At 40.3% G+C, this 26,769-nt stretch overlaps 3 protein-coding genes across 3 annotated transcripts; all 3 read right to left on the minus strand.

Annotated features, from left to right (window-relative positions):
* Positions 1-503: 503 nt before the first annotated feature.
* On the minus strand, positions 504-1,457 carry LOC139921225 (odorant receptor 131-2-like). The gene has a single exon (XM_071911420.2). It carries the CDS (start codon positions 1,455-1,457, stop codon positions 504-506), a length of 954 nt encoding a protein of 317 aa, XP_071767521.2.
* Positions 1,458-12,424: 10,967 nt separating this feature from the next.
* On the minus strand, positions 12,425-13,378 carry LOC144539378 (odorant receptor 131-2-like). The gene has a single exon (XM_078283937.1). The coding sequence runs from the start codon at positions 13,376-13,378 to the stop codon at positions 12,425-12,427; it is 954 nt and encodes a 317-aa protein (XP_078140063.1).
* A 10,958-nt stretch (positions 13,379-24,336) lies between these two features.
* LOC139921215 (odorant receptor 131-2-like) lies at positions 24,337-25,290 on the minus strand. Its single transcript, XM_071911409.2, has one exon. The coding sequence runs from the start codon at positions 25,288-25,290 to the stop codon at positions 24,337-24,339; it is 954 nt and encodes a 317-aa protein (XP_071767510.1).
* Between the last annotated feature and the right edge of the window lie 1,479 nt (positions 25,291-26,769).

Here is a 26,769-nt window from a genome sequence, read left to right on the forward strand (position 1 = left end):
TGCTGAGAGAGTGAGAGACTCGGTGCGGTCGTCTGGCTTTCTGTAGGATATTTTAAAAAATCAGTCAATTGGAGAAATAGTCTTTTTTGATGCTGCTGGCACAGATTTAAGGGCACTGACTGTTAATGTGTAACAGCAGTTGGTCTATAAAATGGTTGATCTGATCTCAAAAAGTGGTGCCAATATATCCATAAAAAGAGAAAAGATGTCTTATGTGTCCACAGGGCAGTGTAGGACACAACAGATAAAAAGTTTGAACCAATCAGTGACAATTTCTAGTTCAATTCTTAGTGGTCTCTAACTTTGACTTTGCTTCTCCCATTGTCTTCACAAATGTGTACTAGAAGGATAAATTATTTACATATCGTCTGTAAATCTGCTGGTTAGAAAGCTGCAACATCATCCTACATTCTCTTTATCTATGATGATAATAAATATTTTTTAAAACCATAAATACATCATTTGACATTTCATAAGTGTTGAGTATTCTCTACAAATCCAAATCAGCTAGTTGAAGAGCTAGATAAGGTGATGGGTCCGGTCCTGTGTGGGCAGCAGAGCATGGATCTCCTCATGTTGCGCCTCAGACTCTCATCCCGAAGACCATAGATGAGTGGGCTGAGAAAGCGCGGTATGAGGATGAAGCAGAAGAAGTTGAAGAAGGCGATGTCGTCCGGATCCCAGTTGGCATTGAGCACTATGAGGGCTTCGGTGATGAGGTGAGTGAAGGCCAGCATGCACAGCAGCAACTGAAAGCCATGCAGCAGCACCGTGTGCATGGCTTTGCTCACAGACGCCCGGTCCTGCCTCATCTTCCTGGTCTCCAGCAGGATCCTCATGTAGGTGAAGAGGATGATGACAGCCACTACCACAAAAAACAGCCCATTTAGGAAGACCTTGAACAGTGTCTGCAGGGGAGATGGGTTGAGGACAGACACTTTGCAAATCATAGGGGTAGAGAGGACATCCACACCAGGCTTAGATTGCCCTATGGAGAAGTCAACAGCAGGGAGGATGCAGCTGATGAGCCACAGGGACAGGATGATCCTCCAGATGCGGTCTGAACGCCAGGCGGCTGGGCGCTGCAGGGGATAGACGATGCTCACGTAGCGCTCCAGCGACATGGTAGCCAGGATCAAGGAGGTGTTCTGGAAAGTGGCAGTAGATATGAATAGCAGAGGAGCGCAGAAGACAATGGCAAATTGCACCTCGCCCATGACAAAGAGAAAGAGCAGCACAGAGGACAGGATCTGGAGGGTGTCATTGATCAGCATGTAGGAGAACAGGATGTAACGTGAGCTCTCCAGAAACTGCCTGTGAGATGCAAAGATATGCAGCATAATCACAATGCAGGAGAGGAAGACGCAAAAGATGGGGGTGACCACAGACACTTTAAATATCACAGACAAGCTTGTGCGTGATGTTGCATTGCCTGGAAGTTCAGTCAGATTCTGCATCATTTTCAAGCATGACTGGAGCAAACCTGAAAATGTTAAAGAGAAAAGAATTCAAAGATCCATATTCACACTGAGCAATAAAAAGAAATGAACTGTTTGCTCAAAAACATGCATCTTCATTGTCTCGTCTGAATTTTCATTGATGAGTATTCCCTCAGAAAAGGTACTGCGTGTTCAGTGCCTGATAAGTGAGAGAAATACCCAACTTTGTAGAAAAGAAAAGAAAAATTAAAGAGTGGTTATCTGTTTCCTCATTCACTCTTTCAAACATACAGTAATTACATACATGACCCACATTCAGAATGATAGAGAACTTACCTGAGAAAGTCCTCATCAGTCCGCAGAATTTAGGACTGGCCAGGCTTCAGATTTATAGTCATTTTGTCCTACAAGATGTCCTTGATGAATAACATCTCTGGGACCTCTTTCCCCTTACTGTAATGTGTTTTCCATTTTTCCAATATGTCTGACACAGGCTCGATTTCTCCAGAGATAAATTAATTTCATGCCATTGTCTCTAAACATTGTTTTTCTAATTAGGAATAGATGTCCAGTGGGGAGATGGTCTAAAAAGTTGACAGGAAACGAATTAACTAAGCAAAACACTTATTGTAGGTGCAATGGGGTTTATTTATGTGCCGCATAACTTGTTTAGCAATAATGCTAATTTATGTGACATTTATCTGTCTGGGACTGGTTCATTATGGCAGGTAAAAGGTCATAAGTTCACGCTGTATAGTTGTGAATATTGTGTTTTGTAGGCTACTGTACACCTGTACAATCTAAATCTTTTTTTCATCAAACTGCCAAAAAACAAAAATACTTCCAACAGAATTCACAAGTGATGTTTCAATGATGTTGGTTCACGTAATAATTTCAAACATTAAGAACTCTCCCAAAGCGAGAAACAACACCAACACTTTAATTTTTGATGTCATCACTTCCAGTTTTGCTTCATTGTTGTGCTTACAGTTAATAGTCACATATTCTTGTAAAATCACACAGGATACTGTCACAAAGTCATTCTCCCATTCATTTTCAATTGAGTCTCTCCATGATTTTCTTAATGATATTATATAGAGTGATTCTCTTCTTTTTAGCTTTATTCATTTGCACAAATATAGATTGTAATGTCCAAAATCATAGGAATAGCATATATAAATTATTGTCTGCTAGATTTTCTCTTTAAATAAGCATTTATGTAGTATTAGAATGTTAAAAACATGAAAAATAGTGGAAGATATTTAATATGCATCATTTAAAGAATTATTTATAAAGGTTTGCAGATTATTTTAGAATTTTGACATTTCTTCCCTTTTCCACCTTTTCTCCCTAACTTATTTCTTTGCCTAGCACTGCTCTAGCATTAATGTTCATTCATGTGACTTTTACCCATATAGAAGTAGTTCAGCAAGCACCAGAGCTTTGGAGTTGGCTCAAGCAAACAAAATCTGTTGAAACCAGGAAATTTGAGCAAATGGCTTGACAAGAGAGGAAAAATGTACCAAAGTAGTTTTTCCAGCTCTGCAGGGACAATGGACCAACTGGGAAAGTGTAGAGTTGGTTGGGAAGAGTTGTGGAATATAGGAGCATCTATGATTAGACTCATTCCTGGAGCAACCATAGGTATATCCTGACAGGATGAAAAGTTGAGTGTTGAAGTTAAGAGCTTAGCATCAGTAATTTAAACTAAATGAACAGAGATCAATTCTTTACCCACTAGGAGAGAGAAACCTAAACATCAAATTGGCTTTGTACATAAAGGACAAGTCAAGTTAAAACAGATAGGTGAGGCTAGGGATCGGCCAATGTGAGCAGAGGTAGGCCAGCAACTGACAGTCCCATCATAGTCAGCACCAGTCTAGGACCTGAGCTGTCTTGTAGTCCATGCGTGTGTGTTTTTTGTAGAGCTGACCATCCCATGGCAAGATGTGCAAGAATCATGTTTTGCTTTTGTTTTTTTATTTTTTTTGACATGGTCTTCAGCGCTGAGAAGAATGATCCCCCCCCCCCCCACACACACACACACCACCACCACCACCAGTATTGGTGTTGTTTTTGAAGAAAATTATGAAATTTGAACTATGAACTATTGGTTGTTTATGAACGATTACATGTAATTCACTGGAGTGAAGTATTGTGAGACCTCCCCAGAGTAAAGTTAGAGAGCAGGTCCCTTATCCCCTGCTTAGTAATTAACAGACTGGCTGATTATTAACATAAAGCTCCTGAGTCTACCCTAATTGTGCAACCTGAAGTTTTCTTTTGTTTGGCAAACAAGTTGACTCTGTTGAGAGCGGCTCACTGGGGCCCGTCTGCTCTTTACGCAAGTCCTGCGTCAGTAATCAGGACTGCTGGGGATCAGACCAAACTCTGCGTCCAAAACAAACTTTCTGCTGATCCCCAGTGGATGCCACCTCAGCAAAGAATTCGTTTATCTGCAGGCTATCAAACAGAATAAACGCTATTGCCAAACTTTTGGCAACAAAGTTTTAGTGAAATATTAATAGACATGGAAACGTGACAAACGTGGCATATATCTTTAATATCATATATTTTTCTGTAAAATAGTCAAGGATGTATGAGAACAGAATGGTTCAACAGTCTACATATTAAGAGTATATGCAATAAAATGTAACCTTAAAGCAATCTAGTACAATTACATACATTGTAAACAAAGTCAAGAAAAGTAAAGAGAAAGATCCAGATGTGGTGTAATATGTCGGTTCAGAAAAATGATAACACCCAATATATAACCATGATGCTGCTCAGGAGCCCACACGGATACACAGGATATTCTTTAAATGCAATATTATCTAGCAGATATCTTTCAAGTTTGCGCACCTTTGTTTTGTTGGTATTTAGGTCAAGCTTGGCCACAGACTCACAGAAAAGTCCAAGAGGGGCAAACTGGTTGAGAAACCATAATGTCTCCATAAAGTGGATTCAAACAGCAAGAAGCTACAATATTAATGATATAGTCAAAAAAACATGCAGCATAGGACAATTTATTTTCATGACAGCCCTCCGTATAACAAGCAGATAAAACTGAATCGTGAGGGGCACGTGTCATGAGAACCTATTCAATAATTTCATTCACGTTTCAATAAAATAAGAATTTCAATAAATAAGCTATGAACACATGTAATGAAAAGTTATTTCTGTAGCAAAAGATCATAAATCTAATTTGCCAGTCAAAGAAAATCTGAAGATTTTTTCTTATACAAGCCATTATTTTAACATAGGAGAACACAATGGTGACAGACATGATCAAGAAGTACAACTGGTGCACAGCTGACCTAACATGACCCTGCCACCTGTGAAGGATGAGCATCTCCACAGAGCAGATCCTGTACTGGATGTAGAGGCTATAGGTGGCTGATGTAAAGAGTCATAACGATGGGCATGGAGCTGAGGCTGTGGATGATGAGGATGCAGTTGAAGAATTACATGGTTCCTCTATGGGCCAACAAAATTCTACAACACTTGGATCTATAAAACACTTTGAAAATGGCATTTGATAAACTGAAAAATGCATGATGTTCATTGTTCAATCTATAAACAAGGCTGTTTAGTTCCTGAAAAGATTACATTTTGGAGATGTTTTCACCCGACAACAAAAATTTGTGGAGGAAAAGGACATGACACTGCAGGCACTTACACCTGGCTAGGCGAGCAGCTTGATGTCCTCTGCCTCTGTGTCTATGAGGCTCAGCACTTCATGTTTTATTGGCTGCAGTAGCAGCCCAGGACTGCCATTGGTGAAATAGTCGCAGAACAGTCTGGGGTTTTCATCATGTGTTGGCTGTTAGGAGAAGCATGCATCAGAAGTCCATTACCAAAATCAAAACAAGATTTTTGTTTTCTTTTTATCCAAACAAATGAACTTCAACATTCTTCTCTGTCCATATAAGCTTGAAGGGGAATACCACTTTTAAACAGTTGAATAGTTGTTGTTATGGTCAAGGACAGGTCAATTATAAATTTTCAACCTGATTAACTCTCTGATGAATCCAGAAACCAGAGAATTGGTCAAATCTGTGAAGTCATCAAGATGCACCACTCGGAGCACTCAGAGATTTTTGTGGTTTTCTAGAAAGTTATTCAGTTTTTACACCCAAATGTGATTTACTGTAATACCTTGCAAACTGTTCTCAACCAGAAAATGTAACCACACCCACAAAAATGAACCCTGATCTTCTCACAGCCCTCTTGTTTCTCGGTAAAGCTGTATTTTAGTGTGACATAACTCTTCTCTCCCTTCTGCCTATAGGGTAAATGAGAGGATGTTGTCTAACATAAACTAAACTGTGCAACGGCAAATCAACAACATTTGAAAAACAAGATTTAGTGGCATTTCCCTTGAAGGCTGCGGCCAAGTCTCTGCATGCTATTGAGAAAACACAACTGTTCTGCACATTTGGTTAGTATTATACACTTAAGAATACTCTGGTTGTCATATTGACTTATCCTGATTACTTCTGGATATTCTCCCTTTACATAACATGTTCAGTATGATCAATAGTGAGGAATACCTGAGAGCTTTGTGATTTGTCTGGCAGAGTTTCTCATACATATTCCTGGTTCTTAGATAAGTGGAGTTGGGTCTCCTCAACCCGCCGCCCCTGATAGGTGAGGCTGGACTCTCAACAAGCAGCTTCTCGTATTTCTCAACATTCTGCAAAACTCTTCCGTTCAGCGGATCTTAGAAGAAACAAATGATGTAAATTTAGTAGCCATAGATTATAGAGCACAATTCTTCATTACAAGCTTCTTAGAGATGGTGAACTCTTATCATTTCCTAGGAGTGCAGCTCAACAACAAGCTGGACTGGTCAGACAACACCAAGGCCCTCTACAGGAAAGGACAGAGCAGGCTGTTCAACGGAGCGCCTCAGGCATTCCTTTGTGGCGGGCCATCAGACTGTTCAATATCATCCGCGACCCCTGCACCAGTCAGCTGTGACCATCTCCCACCAGCCCCCAGCCACATAAACACTTTTTAATTGTTTTTAGTATTGTTTATGTTGTTTATGTATATTGCCTATATCCTTTCTGCACTATTTTTATTATTTGTATTACCTTATTACCTTCCCTGTACTTTGTTCTGCTATTGTACTGTACATTGCTGCTGTGACACCTGAATTTCCCCAGGAGATCAATAAAGTGTATCTTATCTTATCTTATCTTATCTCTGAGAGCATAGGAGACATTTCCTGTCTGAAACAATGAGAGGAATTTAGAGCACAGCAATACATCAATCATCTTGTGTGTTTCATGAATCTTCCAGCGTACCTTAAAGTGAGAGAAGGCCAGATGGTCCAGAGCGTCCTCTAGAGTCCCTTCGTTCTCGGGGCTCCACTCTCCTCCCGACCCTCTGAAGAGACGCACCGACTCCTCCAACCACTGCACTGAGTAGTAGTAGTCTTCCATCTGCACACAGTTACAACTGGGTTACTTTACATTATTTTTATTTGCTAATTAATCTACTTGGGTTCAATTATCCTAAAATTACATCCTTTTTCACTGAAGAGACGTACGGGAATGTGTAAATTCCACACAGATGGCATGAGATTGAGCATTGCTTGACTTAAATACTATCCATTGTTTGCAAGGCATTTACAGAGGATCTGATGTAAATATCGCTTGTGCTATTTTGGGAGAGCACCCGGGGCTGTTGAGTCCCGTCTCAGTCTTGACTTGTCTGTTGTTGACTCAACTTTTTCCCACCTATCTAAAAATATTAAAGATACATTTTTCTCCACCTTGCCCACTTTTGTATATTCTCTCTCCAGCATGACAAACAATTGTAAGAATGACACCTGTGTATAGTACGTAATGGTCTTCAAACTTCTATGCATTGTACAGTCAGCTCCTATGCATTGATTAGTTGAATGTTGAAGGGTTTAGTACAGAGCTGCTGCAGATAGATCTGCATCTCAGCTGATCCTTAAGAAACCCCTTAAGCATTATTTTTACATCTGGAAAGACATGAACACAGCTATTGTCTATTTTGTTCTTGGCCTTGAGCAGGACTCGATTTTCTCTGGTCTCTGTCTTGACTTGATCTCGAACCCCTTTGGACCTGGTCTTGACTCCAGCCTGCCTCAACCTGGTCTTGGAATTTACTTGGATTCAACTAAGGTGGTCTTGACTACAGTCCTGAGAGCTCCTACATATATAAACCTATCTTGGACGTTAGGGGACAAAGTTGGGTGAGAGCAGGGTGTCATTGTGGTCATCAAGTGGGCTCCACCCATCACAGATGTTTCCTTTAAGTGTATCCACAACACCTCCAGACGGCTCAGCAGTAACTGCTGGTGTCACAGACTACCCCCCCACCACCAAACACAGACACACACACACACGCACACACACACGCTCTCAACACTAATCAGAACCTGACTCACCTATACTACCTCGTATTGACACTTAGGGACACCTAGTTCACAACATTACAACCAATAATTTGTAAGCTATTGGTCTCTCTTTAAAGAGTTAAAATATAAAACACAAAATATTTTGTAGATCCCAGTATTGTATGAGATAAGGATACAAGTTTCTTTTAACAAACCCTGCTGGTTTTGAACAGTAGTTTAACAGCCATAAATGCACTTGCAGCAAGCTGTTACTACTGTATGACACACTGACTACACCATAAACTAAGCATCCGTTTACAGATGGTCTGAGATAATCCCAGCCCCGGCACAAGTGAAGGTACTATTTTTCCCACGGAAGTGGGAAAGTCAGGTCACTCACTCAGTCACTCATGGACAGTTTGCACGGAACCTGCGCTTCGTCAGATGGCCTCTAGAGGGCGCACCGTGAGTCTGCACAGGATCTGTGCTTGTCTTCAAGCTCCTCTGGACTTTTGCTGAGTGCGATAATGTCTTTTCCATACAAGAGGATGCACATAAACAGTCTAATTTATTGTAGGGGAAACTCAAGGCTGAGGGAACCTTTTTCTGCCGGGCCTATAGAACCTCCTTGGACCGGCCTAGAGGAGTGAAAGTAGCTAACTGACTAACTGACTGACTGACTGACTGACTACCCATTGTTGAGAGTTGCACAAGAAGTGGCGTAAAGTCCTACACAGTTATGGTGGTATACGTGATATCGCGTTGTTTGCACAGTTAGTGTTTGCTCACATTATGACGTGCCTTCGCTGTCTGCTACGAAAAAAATTATTCAGCAAGCAGATCCTGTACAGACCCACGGCGCGTGTGTTCAATTCAATGCACTGAAACATTACGACATGGTTATCGGTTAAATTATTCCACTAAAGTCAGTTAAATATCACAGGTAACGTTACCTAACGTTACAGTTTATAGGGCAACAGAACACATGGATGTAGTTATGTAAATTAACGGCAGAGAGTGGTGCTCAGTGTGGGAGCAATCGGCTAGCGTGACACGTTTATCGGTTAAATTACCTATTCCATGTTTATCGGTTACATTACCTATTCCACCAACATCACATACCACAGGTAATAACGTTACCTACTGTTCAGGTTTGCAGGACAGCAGAAGATGTGGATGTCTGTAAATTGACGGCGAAGAGTGTTGCTCAATGTGTGAGATTCAATATGGCATTATCAGTGTGTATGGGATTCAATGTGGCATTTAGCCCATAGGCAAGAGGCCATCTCTTAGTCAAAGACGCCCTCTAGAGGCCATCTCACGAAGCGACATCTCACTAAGCGTTACCCGACTGACTGCCTGCTGCCTGACCTGAATTTGTCTGGTGATGCCCTCGGCTGCGTCGTTGTAAAAATACAAACCCGACACAAAAAATATTGAGTCAACTTTTTTTCCTTTTGTTGCTTTCACACACTAAATTGACTCGACTTCTTTCACTTTGCTGTTTTCACACACTATCGTGGTTTGCAGAGAAATCTACAAACAAACAAACAAGAGGTGATTTCAATAAGTGACCACTGCATGCAGCTGAATGCTACTTTATACCTTCTGGAACAGCCACATTGTTGACACCATCTGCAAGTAACTCTTGGTATACTTAATAACAGCTGCACCTGCACCTGGGAGTGCACAGCTACCTTTTGTTGTATGTATAGGGGAGAGCGGGGTAAGTTGTCTCAGTGGCTTTATTTCTGAAACTTAATATATTAGAGCCAAAAGTCCAATTACACAAATATTTACTTTCTTAATAAGAGGTTACCTCTGTTGAATACAACAGTCTAAGTCAAAACACTGTAACATAAAAGCAATTTGTATACCTGAAAGTAAATAATGAAAATCTTAGTGTTTTTCTTCTCATTTTTTTCGAATGAAGGAATCAAAATAATTATACATTGTGACACATAAAATAAAGGGTCAGCCTGATAATAACCTGATAATAATTTTGAATGTTTTAGTCAAGCTATGTGCTGAAGGGACCTTTGTCAGGAAAGCCTGGGTAGGGCATGTTGTCACATTGATTTCAGGGCATGTTGTCATAACTATCCATATCCTCTTTTTTTTTTTTTAAATTAGAAATAGCTTTACATTCATTATTTTCTGAATAAATATGATTTTGGTACTTGCACCACACAAACCTTTGTCTTGTGTAGCAAGTGGCCTCTCTGCTGGACCAGCCTCACATACAGCCACAGAGGCAGATTACTATTATTACCCTTTTCTTAAAGTGACTAAGAAGCCATTTTATGTAATAAAACATCAAATGAAATGTGTATATATACATTAATATATCATACTATTGGAAATTGTATCAGAATTTATGTGTGAGCATCCCAGGATGGGTGAGGGAGGGAGGAGTTATTTTACATGGTGTGTGGTGGGTGTCAATTTCTGATATGAAGTATGTTGTTTTCAATACAAGAGTATCTTTTTCATGTTATTATTGTATACTGTATATACTTCAGAGGAAATGGAATTGTGTGCACAAACTGTCTATGTGACAACATGCCCCATCATGTGTGACAACATGCCCTGACATGGGGTAAGTTGTCAAAAGTTGTCAAGTGGTATTTCATTTCAAGAACATAATCTAGCTAGAAATATATATATTGTATCTCAGTAGTAAGGCACTACTGAGAAATACACCAGTGAGTAAAAAGTGTGACAACATGCCCTGCTCTCCCCTACCTGTGCACTTTACTATGACAGTAAAGTTGAATTGAATTGAATTGAATATGAAAATGTTTGTTTACATGCACTTCCCAGGCAGGAATTAAAATTGTACAAAGTGCCACTTATAGTATATCAGTGTGTCATCAAATCTCATGCGTGCCACTCACCGTTTGATGTCCTCGAGTCTCTCTAATTCGTGGTCAATGTAAGTTCCTTGGTAATTGATCAGTTTCCGTTCAACATTGATGGCCTGCTTAACATTCAATAGCGACGTATACATTTCAACCAAAGACACAGGAACCACAGCCGAAGTTAGGAGACCCCAAGTAAAGCAAACATAGTTGAGATAACCCATCTTGGGTGCAGAAGCCGTCTTGAGTTATTTCCTTTGTTCCAATAATGCTGATTGATTTCCAGTTGTTTCCTCACGTGGCTGAGCGCTTCACACTACTCTGACTAGTATTGGAAATCTTCTGTATTTGCGCCTTGCCTGCCTTGTGTGAATCAAATGTGCCTCTGTCCCGTTCACACTGAGGAGGCACAGGGAGCTCTCACTGCTCTGGGATCAGCTTTCACTGTCTGGGAGGCAACCAGATGCAAATGCATGACAGACCCCACATCAGATTTATCTGCTTTATGATGATGGGAATACTTTATAGGCTACAGTTTAGAAATTTAGGGTACAACCGACTGTTTCTCATTAATAAGCGAGCTCTTCATGCCTCTTAAGCTTGGTTGCATCGCTCTTGGTGTAAGTTACTTATCACCTCGATTGTTTATGGCAATTTGTATTGCTTTAAATTGTGAATGTGTTGGATCGTTTGTTTTCTAAAAAGAAAAAAAATACTTGAGAGCACATTACCTACTGAGCGGCAATGAGTGTAATTTGAAATCACAGTGACACCTGCAGGTAGATGATCTGTACTACAAGCAAGCTGCAAAGGACCATAGGAACATAGTAAATACACTTGGGGAAAAAGAAAAAATACTTAACCAAAGTAAACTGGCACTTTATTTTACTTATGTTACTTTCTATAATTCTTCTTATGCAGTTGTTTTAATTATATTGTCACTATCATACAGTTCCCTCAGAGAAATCCACAGTTCTTCTAACACATTATGACTAATATGAAACATGACCACAACATTGCAGCTGCAAACAAAATGTGACGTACATCCAGATGTCAGTATGCTTATCTGCTAGGAGAGCTTGAAGTACAATACACACTCTTTGTTGTGATTTGAGTTTCCAAAGTGCACTTAAATATCTGTAATGTATCTTAATGAAGGTGAATGACAGAAGGCCAAAAGCATTTAGAGTTGGAGGCCGGCCTGCAGCACAGTCACACAGCAAATCATGAATCCAGCGTGAATGTTGTTTGCTGAGAGTGAGAGACTCGGTGCGGTCGTCTGGCTTTCTGTAGGATATAAAAAGAAAAATCAGTCAATTGGGTAAATAGTCTTTATTGATGCTGCTAGCACAGATTTAAGGGCACTGACTGTTAATGTGTAACAGCAGTTGGTCTATAAAACGGTTGATCTGATCTCAAAAAGTGGTGCCAATATATCCATAAAAAGAGAAAAGAGGTCTTATGTGTCCACAGGGCAGTGTAGGACACAACAGATAAAAAGTTTGAACCAATCAGTGACAATTTCTAGTTCAATTCTTAGTGGTCTCTAACTTTGACTTTGCTTCTCCCATTGTCTTCACAAATGTGTACTAGAAGGATAAATTATTTACATATCGTCTGTAAATCTGCTGGTTAGAAAGCTGCAACATCATCCTACATTCTCTTTATGTATGAAGATAAATGTTTTTAACACCATAAATACATCATTTGACATTTCATAAGTGTTGAGTATTCTCTACAAATCCAAATCAGCCAGTTGAAGAGCTAGATAAGGTGATGGGTCCGGTCCTGTGTGGGCAGCAGAGCATGGATCTCCTCATGTTGCGCCTCAGACTCTCATCCCGAAGACCATAGATGAGTGGGCTGAGAAAGCGCGGCATGAGGATGAAGCAGAAGAAGTTGAAGAAGGTGATGTCGTCCGGATCCCAGTTGGCATTGAGCACTATGAGGGCTTCGGTGATGAGGTGAGTGAAGGCCAGCATGCACAGCAGCAGCTGAAAGCCATGCAGCAGCACCGTGTGCATGGCTTTGCTCACAGACGCCCGGTCCTGCCTCATCTTCCTGGTCTCCAGCAGGATCCTCATGTAGGTGAAGACGATGATGACAGCCACTACCACAAAAAACAGCCCATTTAGGAAGGCCTTAAACAGTGTCTGCAGGGGAGATGAGTTGAGGACGGACATTTTGCAAATCATAGGGGTAGAGAGGACATCCACGCCAGGCTTAGGTTCCCCTATGGAGAAGTCAACAGCAGGGAGGATGCAGCTGATGAGCCACAGGGACAGGATGATCCTCCAGATGCGGTCTGAGCGCCAGGCGGCTGGGCGCTGCAGGGGATAGACGATGCTCACGTAGCGCTCCAGCGACATGGTAGCCAGGATCAAGGAGGTGTTCTGGAAAGTGGCAGTAGATATGAATAGCAGAGGAGCGCAGAAGACCATGGCAAATTGCACCTCACCCATGACAAAGAGAAAGAGCAACACAGAGGACAGGATCTGGAGGGTGTCATTGATCAGCATGTAGGAGAACAGGATGTAACGTGAGCTCTCCAGAAACTGCCTGTGAGATGCAAAGATATGCAGCATAATCACAATGCAGGAGAGGAAGACGCAAAAGATGGGGGTGACCACAGACACTTTAAATATCACAGACAAGCTTGTGTGTGATGTTGCATTGCCTGGAAGTTCAGTCAGATTCTGCATCATTTTCAAGCATGACTGGAGCAAGCCTGAAAATGTTAAAGAGAAAAGAATTCAAAGATCCATATTCACACTGAGCAATAAAAAGAAATGAACTGTTTGCTCAAAAACATGCATCTTCATTGTCTCGTCTGAATTTTCATTGATGAGTATTCCCTCAGAAAAGGTACTGCATGTTCAGTGCCTGATAAGTGAGAGAAATACCCAACTTTGTAGAAAAGAAAAATTAAAGAGTGGTTATCTGTTTCCTCATTCACTCTTTCAAACATACAGTAATTACATACATGACCCACATTCAGAATGATAGAGAACTTACCTGAGAAAGTCCTCATCAGTCCGCAGAATTTAGGACTGGCCAGGCTTCAGATTTATAGTCATTTTGTACTACAAGATGTCCTTGATGAATAACATCTCTGGGACCTCTTTCCTCTTACTCTGTGTTTTCCATTTTTCCAATATGTCTGACACAGGCTCGATTTCTCCAGAGATAAATTAATTTCATGCCATTGTCTCTAAACATTGTGTTTCTAATTAGGAATAGATGTCTAGTGGGGAGATGGTCTAAAAAGTTGACAGGAAACTAATTAACTAAGCAAAACACTTATTGTAGGTGCAATGGGGTTTATTTATGTGCCGCATAACTTGTTTAGCAATAATGCTAATTTATGTGACATTTATCTGTCTGGGACTGGTTCATTATGGCAGGTAAAAGGTCATAAGTTCACGCTGTATAGTTGTGAATATTGTGTTTTGTAGGCTACTGTACACCTGTACAATCTAAATCTTTTTTTCATCAAACTGCCAAAAAACAAAAATAATTCCAACAGAATTCACAAGTGATGTTTCAATGATGTTGGTTCACGTAATAATTTCAAACATTAAGAACTCTCCCAAAGCGAGAAACAACACCAACACTTTAATTTTTGATGTCATCACTTCCAGTTTTGCTTCATTGTTGTGCTTACAGTTAATAGTCACATATTCTTGTAAAATCACACAGGATACTGTCACAAAGTCATTCTCCCATTCATTTTCAATTGAGTCTCTCCATGATTTTCTTAATGATATTATATAGAGTGATTCTCTTCTTTTTAGCTTTATTCATTTGCACAAATATAGATTGTAATGTCCAAAATCATAGGAATAGCATATATAAATGATTGTCTGCTAGATTTTCTCTTTAAATAAGCATTTCTGTAGTATTAGAATGTTAAAAACATGAAAAATAGTGGAAGATATTTAATATGCATCATTTAAAGAATTATTTATAAAGGTTTGCAGATTATTTTAGAATTTTGACATTTCTTCCCTTTTCCACCTTTTCTCCCTAACTTATTTCTTTGCCTAGCACTGCTCTAGCATTAATGTTCATTCATGTGACTTTTACCCATATAGAAGTAGTTCAGCAAGCACCAGAGCTTTGGAGTTGGCTCAAGCAAACAAAATCTGTTGAAACCAGGAAATTTGAGCAAATGGCTTGACAAGAGAGGAAAAATGTACCAAAGTAGTTTTTCCAGCTCTGCAGGGACAATGGACCAACTGGGAAAGTGTAGAGTTGGTTGGGAAGAGTTGTGGAATATAGGAGCATCTATGATTAGACTCATTCCTGGAGCAACCATAGGTATATCCTGACAGGATGAAAAGTTGAGTGTTGAAGTTAAGAGCTTAGCATCAGTAATTTAAACTAAATGAACAGAGATCAATTCTTTACCCACTAGGAGAGAGAAACCTAAACATCAAATTGGCTTTGTACATAAAGGACAAGTCAAGTTAAAACAGATAGGTGAGGCTAGGGATCGGCCAATGTGAGCAGAGGTAGGCCAGCAACTGACAGTCCCATCATAGTCAGCACCAGTCTAGGACCTGAGCTGTCTTGTAGTCCATGCGTGTGTGTTTTTTGTAGAGCTGACCATCCCATGGCAAGATGTGCAAGAATCATGTTTTGCTTTTGTTTTTTTATTTTTTTTGACATGGTCTTCAGTGCTGAGAAGAATGATCCCCCCCCCCCCACACACACACACACCACCACCACCACCAGTATTGGTGTTGTTTTTGAAGAAAATTATGAAATTTGAACTATGAACTATTGGTTGTTTATGAACGATTACATGTAATTCACTGGAGTGAAGTATTGTGAGACCTCCCCAGAGTAAAGTTAGAGAGCAGGTCCCTTATCCCCTGCTTAGTAATTAACAGACTGGCTGATTATTAACATAAAGCTCCTGAGTCTACCCTAATTGTGCAACCTGAAGTTTTCTTTTGTTTGGCAAACAAGTTGACTCTGTTGAGAGCGGCTCACTGGGGCCCGTCTGCTCTTTACGCAAGTCCTGCGTCAGTAATCAGGACTGCTGGGGATCAGACCAAACTCTGCGTCCAAAACAAACTTTCTGCTGATCCCCAGTGGATGCCACCTCAGCAAAGAATTCGTTTATCTGCAGGCTATCAAACAGAATAAACGCTATTGCCAAACTTTTGGCAACAAAGTTTTAGTGAAATATTAATAGACATGGAAACGTGACAAACGTGGCATATATCTTTAATATCATATATTTTTCTGTAAAATAGTCAAGGATGTATGAGAACAGAATGGTTCAACAGTCTACATATTAAGAGTATATGCAATAAAATGTAACCTTAAAGCAATCTAGTACAATTACATACATTGTAAACAAAGTCAAGAAAAGTAAAGAGAAAGATCCAGATGTGGTGTAATATGTCGGTTCAGAAAAATGATAACACCCAATATATAACCATGATGCTGCTCAGGAGCCCACACGGATACACAGGATATTCTTTAAATGCAATATTATCTAGCAGATATCTTTCAAGTTTGCGCACCTTTGTTTTGTTGGTATTTAGGTCAAGCTTGGCCACAGACTCACAGAAAAGTCCAAGAGGGGCAAACTGGTTGAGAAACCATAATGTCTCCATAAAGTGGATTCAAACAGCAAGAAGCTACAATATTAATGATATAGTCAAAAAAACATGCAGCATAGGACAATTTATTTTCATGACAGCCCTCCGTATAACAAGCAGATAAAACTGAATCGTGAGGGGCACGTGTCATGAGAACCTATTCAATAATTTCATTCACGTTTCAATAAAATAAGAATTTCAATAAATAAGCTATGAACACATGTAATGAAAAGTTATTTCTGTAGCAAAAGATCATAAATCTAATTTGCCAGTCAAAGAAAATCTGAAGATTTTTTCTTATACAAGCCATTATTTTAACATAGGAGAACACAATGGTGACAGACATGATCAAGAAGTACAACTGGTGCACAGCTGACCTAACATGACCCTGCCACCTGTGAAGGATGAGCATCTCCACAGAGCAGATCCTGTACTGGATGTAGAGGCTATAGGTGGCTGATGTAAAGAGTCATAACGATGGGCATGGAGCTGAGGCTGTGGATGATGAGGATGCAGTTGAAGAATTACATGGTTCCTCTATGGGCCAACAAAATTCTACAACACTTGGATCTATAAAACACTTTGAAAATGGCATTTGATAAACTGAAAAATGCATGATGTTCATTGTTCAATCTATAAACAAGGCTGTTTAGTTCCTGAAAAGATTACATTTTGGAGATGTTTTCACCCGACAACAAAAATTTGTGGAGGAAAAGGACATGACACTGCAGGCACTTACACCTGGCTAGGCGAGCAGCTTGATGTCCTCTGCCTCTGTGTCTATGAGGCTCAGCACTTCATGTTTTATTGGCTGCAGTAGCAGCCCAGGACTGCCATTGGTGAAATAGTCGCAGAACAGTCTGGGGTTTTCATCATGTGTTGGCTGTTAGGAGAAGCATGCATCAGAAGTCCATTACCAAAATCAAAACAAGATTTTTGTTTTCTTTTTATCCAAACAAATGAACTTCAACATTCTTCTCTGTCCATATAAGCTTGAAGGGGAATACCACTTTTAAACAGTTGAATAGTTGTTGTTATGGTCAAGGACAGGTCAATTCTAAATTTTCAACCTGATTAACTCTCTGATGAATCCAGAAACCAGAGAATTGGTCAAATCTGTGAAGTCATCAAGATGCACCACTCGGAGCACTCAGAGATTTTTGTGGTTTTCTAGAAAGTTATTCAGTTTTTACACCCAAATGTGATTTACTGTAATACCTTGCAAACTGTTCTCAACCAGAAAATGTAACCACACCCACAAAAATGAACCCTGATCTTCTCACAGCCCTCTTGTTTCTCGGTAAAGCTGTATTTTAGTGTGACATAACTCTTCTCTCCCTTCTGCCTATAGGGTAAATGAGAGGATGTTGTCTAACATAAACTAAACTGTGCAACGGCAAATCAACAACATTTGAAAAACAAGATTTAGTGGCATTTCCCTTGAAGGCTGCGGCCAAGTCTCTGCATGCTATTGAGAAAACACAACTGTTCTGCACATTTGGTTAGTATTATACACTTAAGAATACTCTGGTTGTCATATTGACTTATCCTGATTACTTCTGGATATTCTCCCTTTACATAACATGTTCAGTATGATCAATAGTGAGGAATACCTGAGAGCTTTGTGATTTGTCTGGCAGAGTTTCTCATACATATTCCTGGTTCTTAGATAAGTGGAGTTGGGTCTCCTCAACCCGCCGCCCCTGATAGGTGAGGCTGGACTCTCAACAAGCAGCTTCTCGTATTTCTCAACATTCTGCAAAACTCTTCCGTTCAGCGGATCTTAGAAGAAACAAATGATGTAAATTTAGTAGCCATAGATTATAGAGCACAATTCTTCATTACAAGCTTCTTAGAGATGGTGAACTCTTATCATTTCCTAGGAGTGCAGCTCAACAACAAGCTGGACTGGTCAGACAACACCAAGGCCCTCTACAGGAAAGGACAGAGCAGGCTGTTCAACGGAGCGCCTCAGGCATTCCTTTGTGGCGGGCCATCAGACTGTTCAATATCATCCGCGACCCCTGCACCAGTCAGCTGTGACCATCTCCCACCAGCCCCCAGCCACATAAACACTTTTTAATTGTTTTTAGTATTGTTTATGTTGTTTATGTATATTGCCTATATCCTTTCTGCACTATTTTTATTATTTGTATTACCTTATTACCTTCCCTGTACTTTGTTCTGCTATTGTACTGTACATTGCTGCTGTGACACCTGAATTTCCCCAGGAGATCAATAAAGTGTATCTTATCTTATCTTATCTTATCTCTGAGAGCATAGGAGACATTTCCTGTCTGAAACAATGAGAGGAATTTAGAGCACAGCAATACATCAATCATCTTGTGTGTTTCATGAATCTTCCAGCGTACCTTAAAGTGAGAGAAGGCCAGATGGTCCAGAGCGTCCTCTAGAGTCCCTTCGTTCTCGGGGCTCCACTCTCCTCCCGACCCTCTGAAGAGACGCACCGACTCCTCCAACCACTGCACTGAGTAGTAGTAGTCTTCCATCTGCACACAGTTACAACTGGGTTACTTTACATTATTTTTATTTGCTAATTAATCTACTTGGGTTCAATTATCCTAAAATTACATCCTTTTTCACTGAAGAGACGTACGGGAATGTGTAAATTCCACACAGATGGCATGAGATTGAGCATTGCTTGACTTAAATACTATCCATTGTTTGCAAGGCATTTACAGAGGATCTGATGTAAATATCGCTTGTGCTATTTTGGGAGAGCACCCGGGGCTGTTGAGTCCCGTCTCAGTCTTGACTTGTCTGTTGTTGACTCAACTTTTTCCCACCTATCTAAAAATATTAAAGATACATTTTTCTCCACCTTGCCCACTTTTGTATATTCTCTCTCCAGCATGACAAACAATTGTAAGAATGACACCTGTGTATAGTACGTAATGGTCTTCAAACTTCTATGCATTGTACAGTCAGCTCCTATGCATTGATTAGTTGAATGTTGAAGGGTTTAGTACAGAGCTGCTGCAGATAGATCTGCATCTCAGCTGATCCTTAAGAAACCCCTTAAGCATTATTTTTACATCTGGAAAGACATGAACACAGCTATTGTCTATTTTGTTCTTGGCCTTGAGCAGGACTCGATTTTCTCTGGTCTCTGTCTTGACTTGATCTCGAACCCCTTTGGACCTGGTCTTGACTCCAGCCTGCCTCAACCTGGTCTTGGAATTTACTTGGATTCAACTAAGGTGGTCTTGACTACAGTCCTGAGAGCTCCTACATATATAAACCTATCTTGGACGTTAGGGGACAAAGTTGGGTGAGAGCAGGGTGTCATTGTGGTCATCAAGTGGGCTCCACCCATCACAGATGTTTCCTTTAAGTGTATCCACAACACCTCCAGACGGCTCAGCAGTAACTGCTGGTGTCACAGACTACCCCCCCACCACCAAACACAGACACACACACACACGCACACACACACGCTCTCAACACTAATCAGAACCTGACTCACCTATACTACCTCGTATTGACACTTAGGGACACCTAGTTCACAACATTACAACCAATAATTTGTAAGCTATTGGTCTCTCTTTAAAGAGTTAAAATATAAAACACAAAATATTTTGTAGATCCCAGTATTGTATGAGATAAGGATACAAGTTTCTTTTAACAAACCCTGCTGGTTTTGAACAGTAGTTTAACAGCCATAAATGCACTTGCAGCAAGCTGTTACTACTGTATGACACACTGACTACACCATAAACTAAGCATCCGTTTACAGATGGTCTGAGATAATCCCAGCCCCGGCACAAGTGAAGGTACTATTTTTCCCACGGAAGTGGGAAAGTCAGGTCACTCACTCAGTCACTCATGGACAGTTTGCACGGAACCTGCGCTTCGTCAGATGGCCTCTAGAGGGCGCACCGTGAGTCTGCACAGGATCTGTGCTTGTCTTCAAGCTCCTCTGGACTTTTGCTGAGTGCGATAATGTCTTTTCCATACAAGAGGATGCACATAAACAGTCTAATTTATTGTAGGGGAAACTCAAGGCTGAGGGAACCTTTTTCTGCCGGGCCTATAGAACCTCCTTGGACCGGCCTAGAGGAGTGAAAGTAGCTAACTGACTGACTGACTGACTGACTGACTGACTACCCATTGTTGAGAGTTGCACAAGAAGTGGCGTAAAGTCCTACACAGTTATGGTGGTATACGTGATATCGCGTTGTTTGCACAGTTAGTGTTTGCTCACATTATGACGTGCCTTCGCTGTCTGCTACGAAAAAAATTATTCAGCAAGCAGATCCTGTACAGACCCACGGCGCGTGTGTTCAATTCAATGCACTGAAACATTACGACATGATTATCGGTTAAATTATTCCACTAAAGTCAGTTAAATATCACAGGTAACGTTACCTAACGTTACAGTTTATAGGGCAACAGAACACATGGATGTAGTTATGTAAATTAACGGCAGAGAGTGGTGCTCAGTGTGGGAGCAATCGGCTAGCGTGACACGTTTATCGGTTAAATTACCTATTCCATGTTTATCGGTTACATTACCTATTCCACCAACATCACATACCACAGGTAATAACGTTACCTACTGTTCAGGTTTGCAGGACAGCAGAAGATGTGGATGTCTGTAAATTGACGGCGAAGAGTGTTGCTCAATGTGTGAGATTCAATATGGCATTATCAGTGTGTATGGGATTCAATGTGGCATTTAGCCCATAGGCAAGAGGCCATCTCTTAGTCAAAGACGCCCTCTAGAGGCCATCTCACGAAGCGACATCTCACTAAGCGTTACCCGACTGACTGCCTGCTGCCTGACCTGAATTTGTCTGGTGATGCCCTCGGCTGCGTCGTTGTAAAAATACAAACCCGACACAAAAAATATTGAGTCAACTTTTTTTCCTTTTGTTGCTTTCACACACTAAATTGACTCGACTTCTTTCACTTTGCTGTTTTCACACACTATCGTGGTTTGCAGAGAAATCTACAAACAAACAAACAAGAGGTGATTTCAATAAGTGACCACTGCATGCAGCTGAATGCTACTTTATACCTTCTGGAACAGCCACATTGTTGACACCATCTGCAAGTAACTCTTGGTATACTTAATAACAGCTGCACCTGCACCTGGGAGTGCACAGCTACCTTTTGTTGTATGTATAGGGGAGAGCGGGGTAAGTTGTCTCAGTGGCTTTATTTCTGAAACTTAATATATTAGAGCCAAAAGTCCAATTACACAAATATTTACTTTCTTAATAAGAGGTTACCTCTGTTGAATACAACAGTCTAAGTCAAAACACTGTAACATAAAAGCAATTTGTATACCTGAAAGTAAATAATGAAAATCTTAGTGTTTTTCTTCTCATTTTTTTCGAATGAAGGAATCAAAATAATTATACATTGTGACACATAAAATAAAGGGTCAGCCTGATAATAACCTGATAATAATTTTGAATGTTTTAGTCAAGCTATGTGCTGAAGGGACCTTTGTCAGGAAAGCCTGGGTAGGGCATGTTGTCACATTGATTTCAGGGCATGTTGTCATAACTATCCATATCCTCTTTTTTTTTTTTTAAATTAGAAATAGCTTTACATTCATTATTTTCTGAATAAATATGATTTTGGTACTTGCACCACACAAACCTTTGTCTTGTGTAGCAAGTGGCCTCTCTGCTGGACCAGCCTCACATACAGCCACAGAGGCAGATTACTATTATTACCCTTTTCTTAAAGTGACTAAGAAGCCATTTTATGTAATAAAACATCAAATGAAATGTGTATATATACATTAATATATCATACTATTGGAAATTGTATCAGAATTTATGTGTGAGCATCCCAGGATGGGTGAGGGAGGGAGGAGTTATTTTACATGGTGTGTGGTGGGTGTCAATTTCTGATATGAAGTATGTTGTTTTCAATACAAGAGTATCTTTTTCATGTTATTATTGTATACTGTATATACTTCAGAGGAAATGGAATTGTGTGCACAAACTGTCTATGTGACAACATGCCCCATCATGTGTGACAACATGCCCTGACATGGGGTAAGTTGTCAAAAGTTGTCAAGTGGTATTTCATTTCAAGAACATAATCTAGCTAGAAAAATATATATTGTATCTCAGTAGTAAGGCACTACTGAGAAATACACCAGTGAGTAAAAAGTGTGACAACATGCCCTGCTCTCCCCTACCTGTGCACTTTACTATGACAGTAAAGTTGAATTGAATTGAATTGAATATGAAAATGTTTGTTTACATGCACTTCCCAGGCAGGAATTAAAATTGTACAAAGTGCCACTTATAGTATATCAGTGTGTCATCAAATCTCATGCGTGCCACTCACCGTTTGATGTCCTCGAGTCTCTCTAATTCGTGGTCAATGTAAGTTCCTTGGTAATTGATCAGTTTCCGTTCAACATTGATGGCCTGCTTAACATTCAATAGCGACGTATACATTTCAACCAAAGACACAGGAACCACTGCCGAAGTTAGGAGACCCCAAGTAAAGCAAACATAGTTGAGATAACCCATCTTGGGCGCAGAAGCCGTCTTGAGTTATTTCCTTTGTTCCAATAATGCTGATTGATTTCCAGTTGTTTCCTCACGTGGCTGAGCGCTTCACACTACTCTGACTAGTATTGGAAATCTTCTGTATTTGCGCCTTGCCTGCCTTGTGTGAATCAAATGTGCCTCTGTCCCGTTCACACTGAGGAGGCACAGGGAGCTCTCACTGCTCTGGGATCAGCTTTCACTGTCTGGGAGGCAACCAGATGCAAATGCATGACAGACCCCACATCAGATTTATCTGCTTTATGATGATGGGAATACTTTATAGGCTACAGTTTAGAAATTTAGGGTACAACCGACTGTTTCTCATTAATAAGCGAGCTCTTCATGCCTCTTAAGCTTGGTTGCATCGCTCTTGGTGTAAGTTACTTATCACCTCGATTGTTTATGGCAATTTGTATTGCTTTAAATTGTGAATGTGTTGGATCGTTTGTTTTCTAAAAAGAAAAAAAATACTTGAGAGCACATTACCTACTGAGCGGCAATGAGTGTAATTTGAAATCACAGTGACACCTGCAGGTAGATGATCTGTACTACAAGCAAGCTGCAAAGGACCATAGGAACATAGTAAATACACTTGGGGAAAAAGAAAAAATACTTAACCAAAGTAAACTGGCACTTTATTTTACTTATGTTACTTTCTATAATTCTTCTTATGTAGTTGTTTTAATTATATTGTCACTATCATACAGTTCCCTCAGAGAAATCCACAGTTCTTCTAACACATTATGACTAATATGAAACATGACCACAACATTGCAGCTGCAAACAAAATGTGACGTACATCCAGATGTCAGTATGCTTATCTGCTAGGAGAGCTTGAAGTACAACACACACTCTTTGTTGTGATTTGAGTTTCCAAAGTGCACTTAAATATCTGTAATGTATCTTAATGAAGGTGAATGACAGAAGGCCAAAAGCATTTAGAGTTGGAGGCCGGCCTGCAGCACAGTCACACAGCAAATTATGAATCCAGCGTGAATGTTGTTTGCTGAGAGTGAGAGACTCGGTGCGGTCGTCTGGCTTTCTGTAGGATATAAAAAAAAAAATCAGTCAATTGGGTAAATAGTCTTTATTGATGCTGCTAGCACAGATTTAAGGGCACTGACTGTTAATGTGTAACAGCAGTTGATCTATAAAACGGTTGATCTGATCTCAAAAAGTGGTGCCAATATATCCATAAAAAGAGAAAAGAGGTCTTATGTGTCCACAGGGCAGTGTAGGACACAACAGATAAAAAGTTTGAACCAATCAGTGACAATTTCTAGTTCAATTCTTAGTGGTCTCTAACTTTGACTTTGCTTCTCCCATTGTCTTCACAAATGTGTACTAGAAGGATAAATTATTTACATATCGTCTGTAAATCTGCTGGTTAGAAAGCTGCAACATCATCCTACATTCTCTTTATGTATGAAGATAAATGTTTTTAACACCATAAATACATCATTTGACATTTCATAAGTGTTGAGTATTCTCTACAAATCCAAATCAGCCAGTTGAAGAGCTAGATAAGGTGATGGGTCCGGTCCTGTGTGGGCAGCAGAGCATGGATCTCCTCATGTTGCGCCTCAGACTCTCATCCCGAAGGCCATAGATGAGCGGGCTGAGAAAGCGCGGTATGAGGATGAAGCAGAAGAAGTTGAAGAAGGCGATGTCGTCCGGATCCCAGTTGGCATTGAGCACTATGAGGGCTTCGGTGATGGGGTGAGTGAAGGCCAGCATGCACAGCAGCAGCTGAAAGCCATGCAGCAGCACCGTGTGCATGGCTTTGCTCACAGACGCCCGGTCCTGCCTCATCTTCCTGGTCTCCAGCAGGATCCTCATGTAGGTGAAGAGGATGATGACAGCCACTACCACAAAAAACAGCCCATTTAGGAAGACCTTGAACAGTGTCTGCAGGGGAGATGAGTTGAGGACGGACACTTTGCAAATCACAGGGGTAGAGAGGACATCCACACCAGGCTTAGGTTCCCCTATGGAGAAGTCAACAGCAGGGAGGATGCAGCTAATGAGCCACAGGGACAGGATGATCCTCCAGATGCGGTCTGAACGCCAGGCGGCTGGGCGCTGCAGGGGATAGACGATGCTCACGTAGCGCTCCAGCGACATGGTAGCCAGGATCAAGGAGGTGTTCTGGAAAGTGGCAGTAGATATGAATAGCAGAGGAGCGCAGAAGACCATGGCAAATTGCACCTCACCCATGACAAAGAGAAAGAGCAGCACAGAGGACAGGAGCTGGAGGGTGTCATTGATCAGCATGTAGGAGAACAGGATGTAACGTGAGCTCTCCAGAAACTGCCTGTGAGATGCAAAGATATGCAGCATAATCACAATGCAGGAGAGGAAGACGCAAAAGATGGGGGTGACCACAGACACTTTAAATATCACAGACAAGCTTGTGTGTGATGTTGCATTGCCTGGAAGTTCAGTCAGATTCTGCATCATTTTCAAGCATGACTGGAGCAAACCTGAAAATGTTAAAGAGAAAAGAATTCAAAGATCCATATTCACACTGAGCAATAAAAAGAAATGAACTGTTTGCTCAAAAACATGCATCTTCATTGTCTCGTCTGAATTTTCATTGATGAGTATTCCCTCAGAAAAGGTACTGCATGTTCAGTGCCTGATAAGTGAGAGAAATACCCAACTTTGTAGAAAAGAAAAGAAAAATTAAAGAGTGGTTATCTGTTTCCTCATTCACTCTTTCAAACATACACTAATTACATACATGACCCACATTCAGAATGATAGAGAACTTACCTGAGAAAGTCCTCATCAGTCCGCAGAATTTAGGACTGGCCAGGCTTCAGATTTATATTCATTTTGTCCTACAAGATGTCCTTGATGAATAACATCTCTGGGACCTCTTTCCCCTTACTGTAATGTGTTTTCCATTTTTCCAATATGTCTGACACAGGCTCGATTTCTCCAGAGATAAATTAATTTCATGTCATTGTCTCTAAACATTGTGTTTCTAATTAGGAATAGATGTCTAGTGGGGAGATGGTTTCAAAAGTTGATAGGAAACTAATTAACTAAGCAAAACTCTTATTGTACATGGGGTTTATTTGTGTGCCACATAACTTAACATTATTTGCAATAATGCTAACTTATTAAACATTTATCTGTCTGGGACTGGTTCATTATGGCAGGTAAAAGGTCATAAGTTAACACTGTCAGTTCAATCTTTCTTATAATTCACAAGTGATGTTCCTATGATGTTGGTTCACGTAATAATTTAAAACATTAAAAACTCTTGTTGTGTTTACAGTTAATAGTCACATATTTTTGTAAAATCACACAGGATAGGGGAGAGCGGGGTAAGTTGTCACGTGGGTACGTTGTGTCAGTGCCTTTTTTTCTGACCAAATTCCAATTATAAAAATGTTTACTTTCTTAATAAGAGGTTACATAATGTTGAATACAACAGTCTAAGTCAAAACAATCGAACATAAAAGCTTTGTATAGCTGAAAGTAAATAATGAAAATCTTAGTGTTTTTCTTCAAACTTTTTTCCTCTAAAGGAATCAAAATAATTATACATCGTGACACATAAATGAAAGGGTCAGCTATAACCTGATAAACGATTTGAAGGGTTTAGTGAAGCTCTGTGCTCAGGGAAGGGACCTTTATCAGGAAAGCCTGGTTGGGGCATGTTGTCACATGATTTTGGGGCATGTTGTCATAACTATCCAAATCCTTTTTGTGATTAGAAATAGCTTTACATCCATTCTTTTCTGAATAAATAAGATTTTGGTACTTGCACCCACAACCCTTTGGCTTGTGTAGCAAGTGGCCTCTCTGCTGGACCAGCCTCACATACAGCCACATAGGCAGATTACTATTATTACTATTTTCCTTAAGTGACTAAGAAGCCATTTTACCTAATAAAAAATCCAATTAAATGTGTATTTATTGCAT

This window comes from Centroberyx gerrardi, chromosome 6 (genome assembly GCF_048128805.1).
Source record: "Centroberyx gerrardi isolate f3 chromosome 6, fCenGer3.hap1.cur.20231027, whole genome shotgun sequence".
NCBI classification, from domain to species: domain Eukaryota; kingdom Metazoa; phylum Chordata; class Actinopteri; order Beryciformes; family Berycidae; genus Centroberyx; species Centroberyx gerrardi.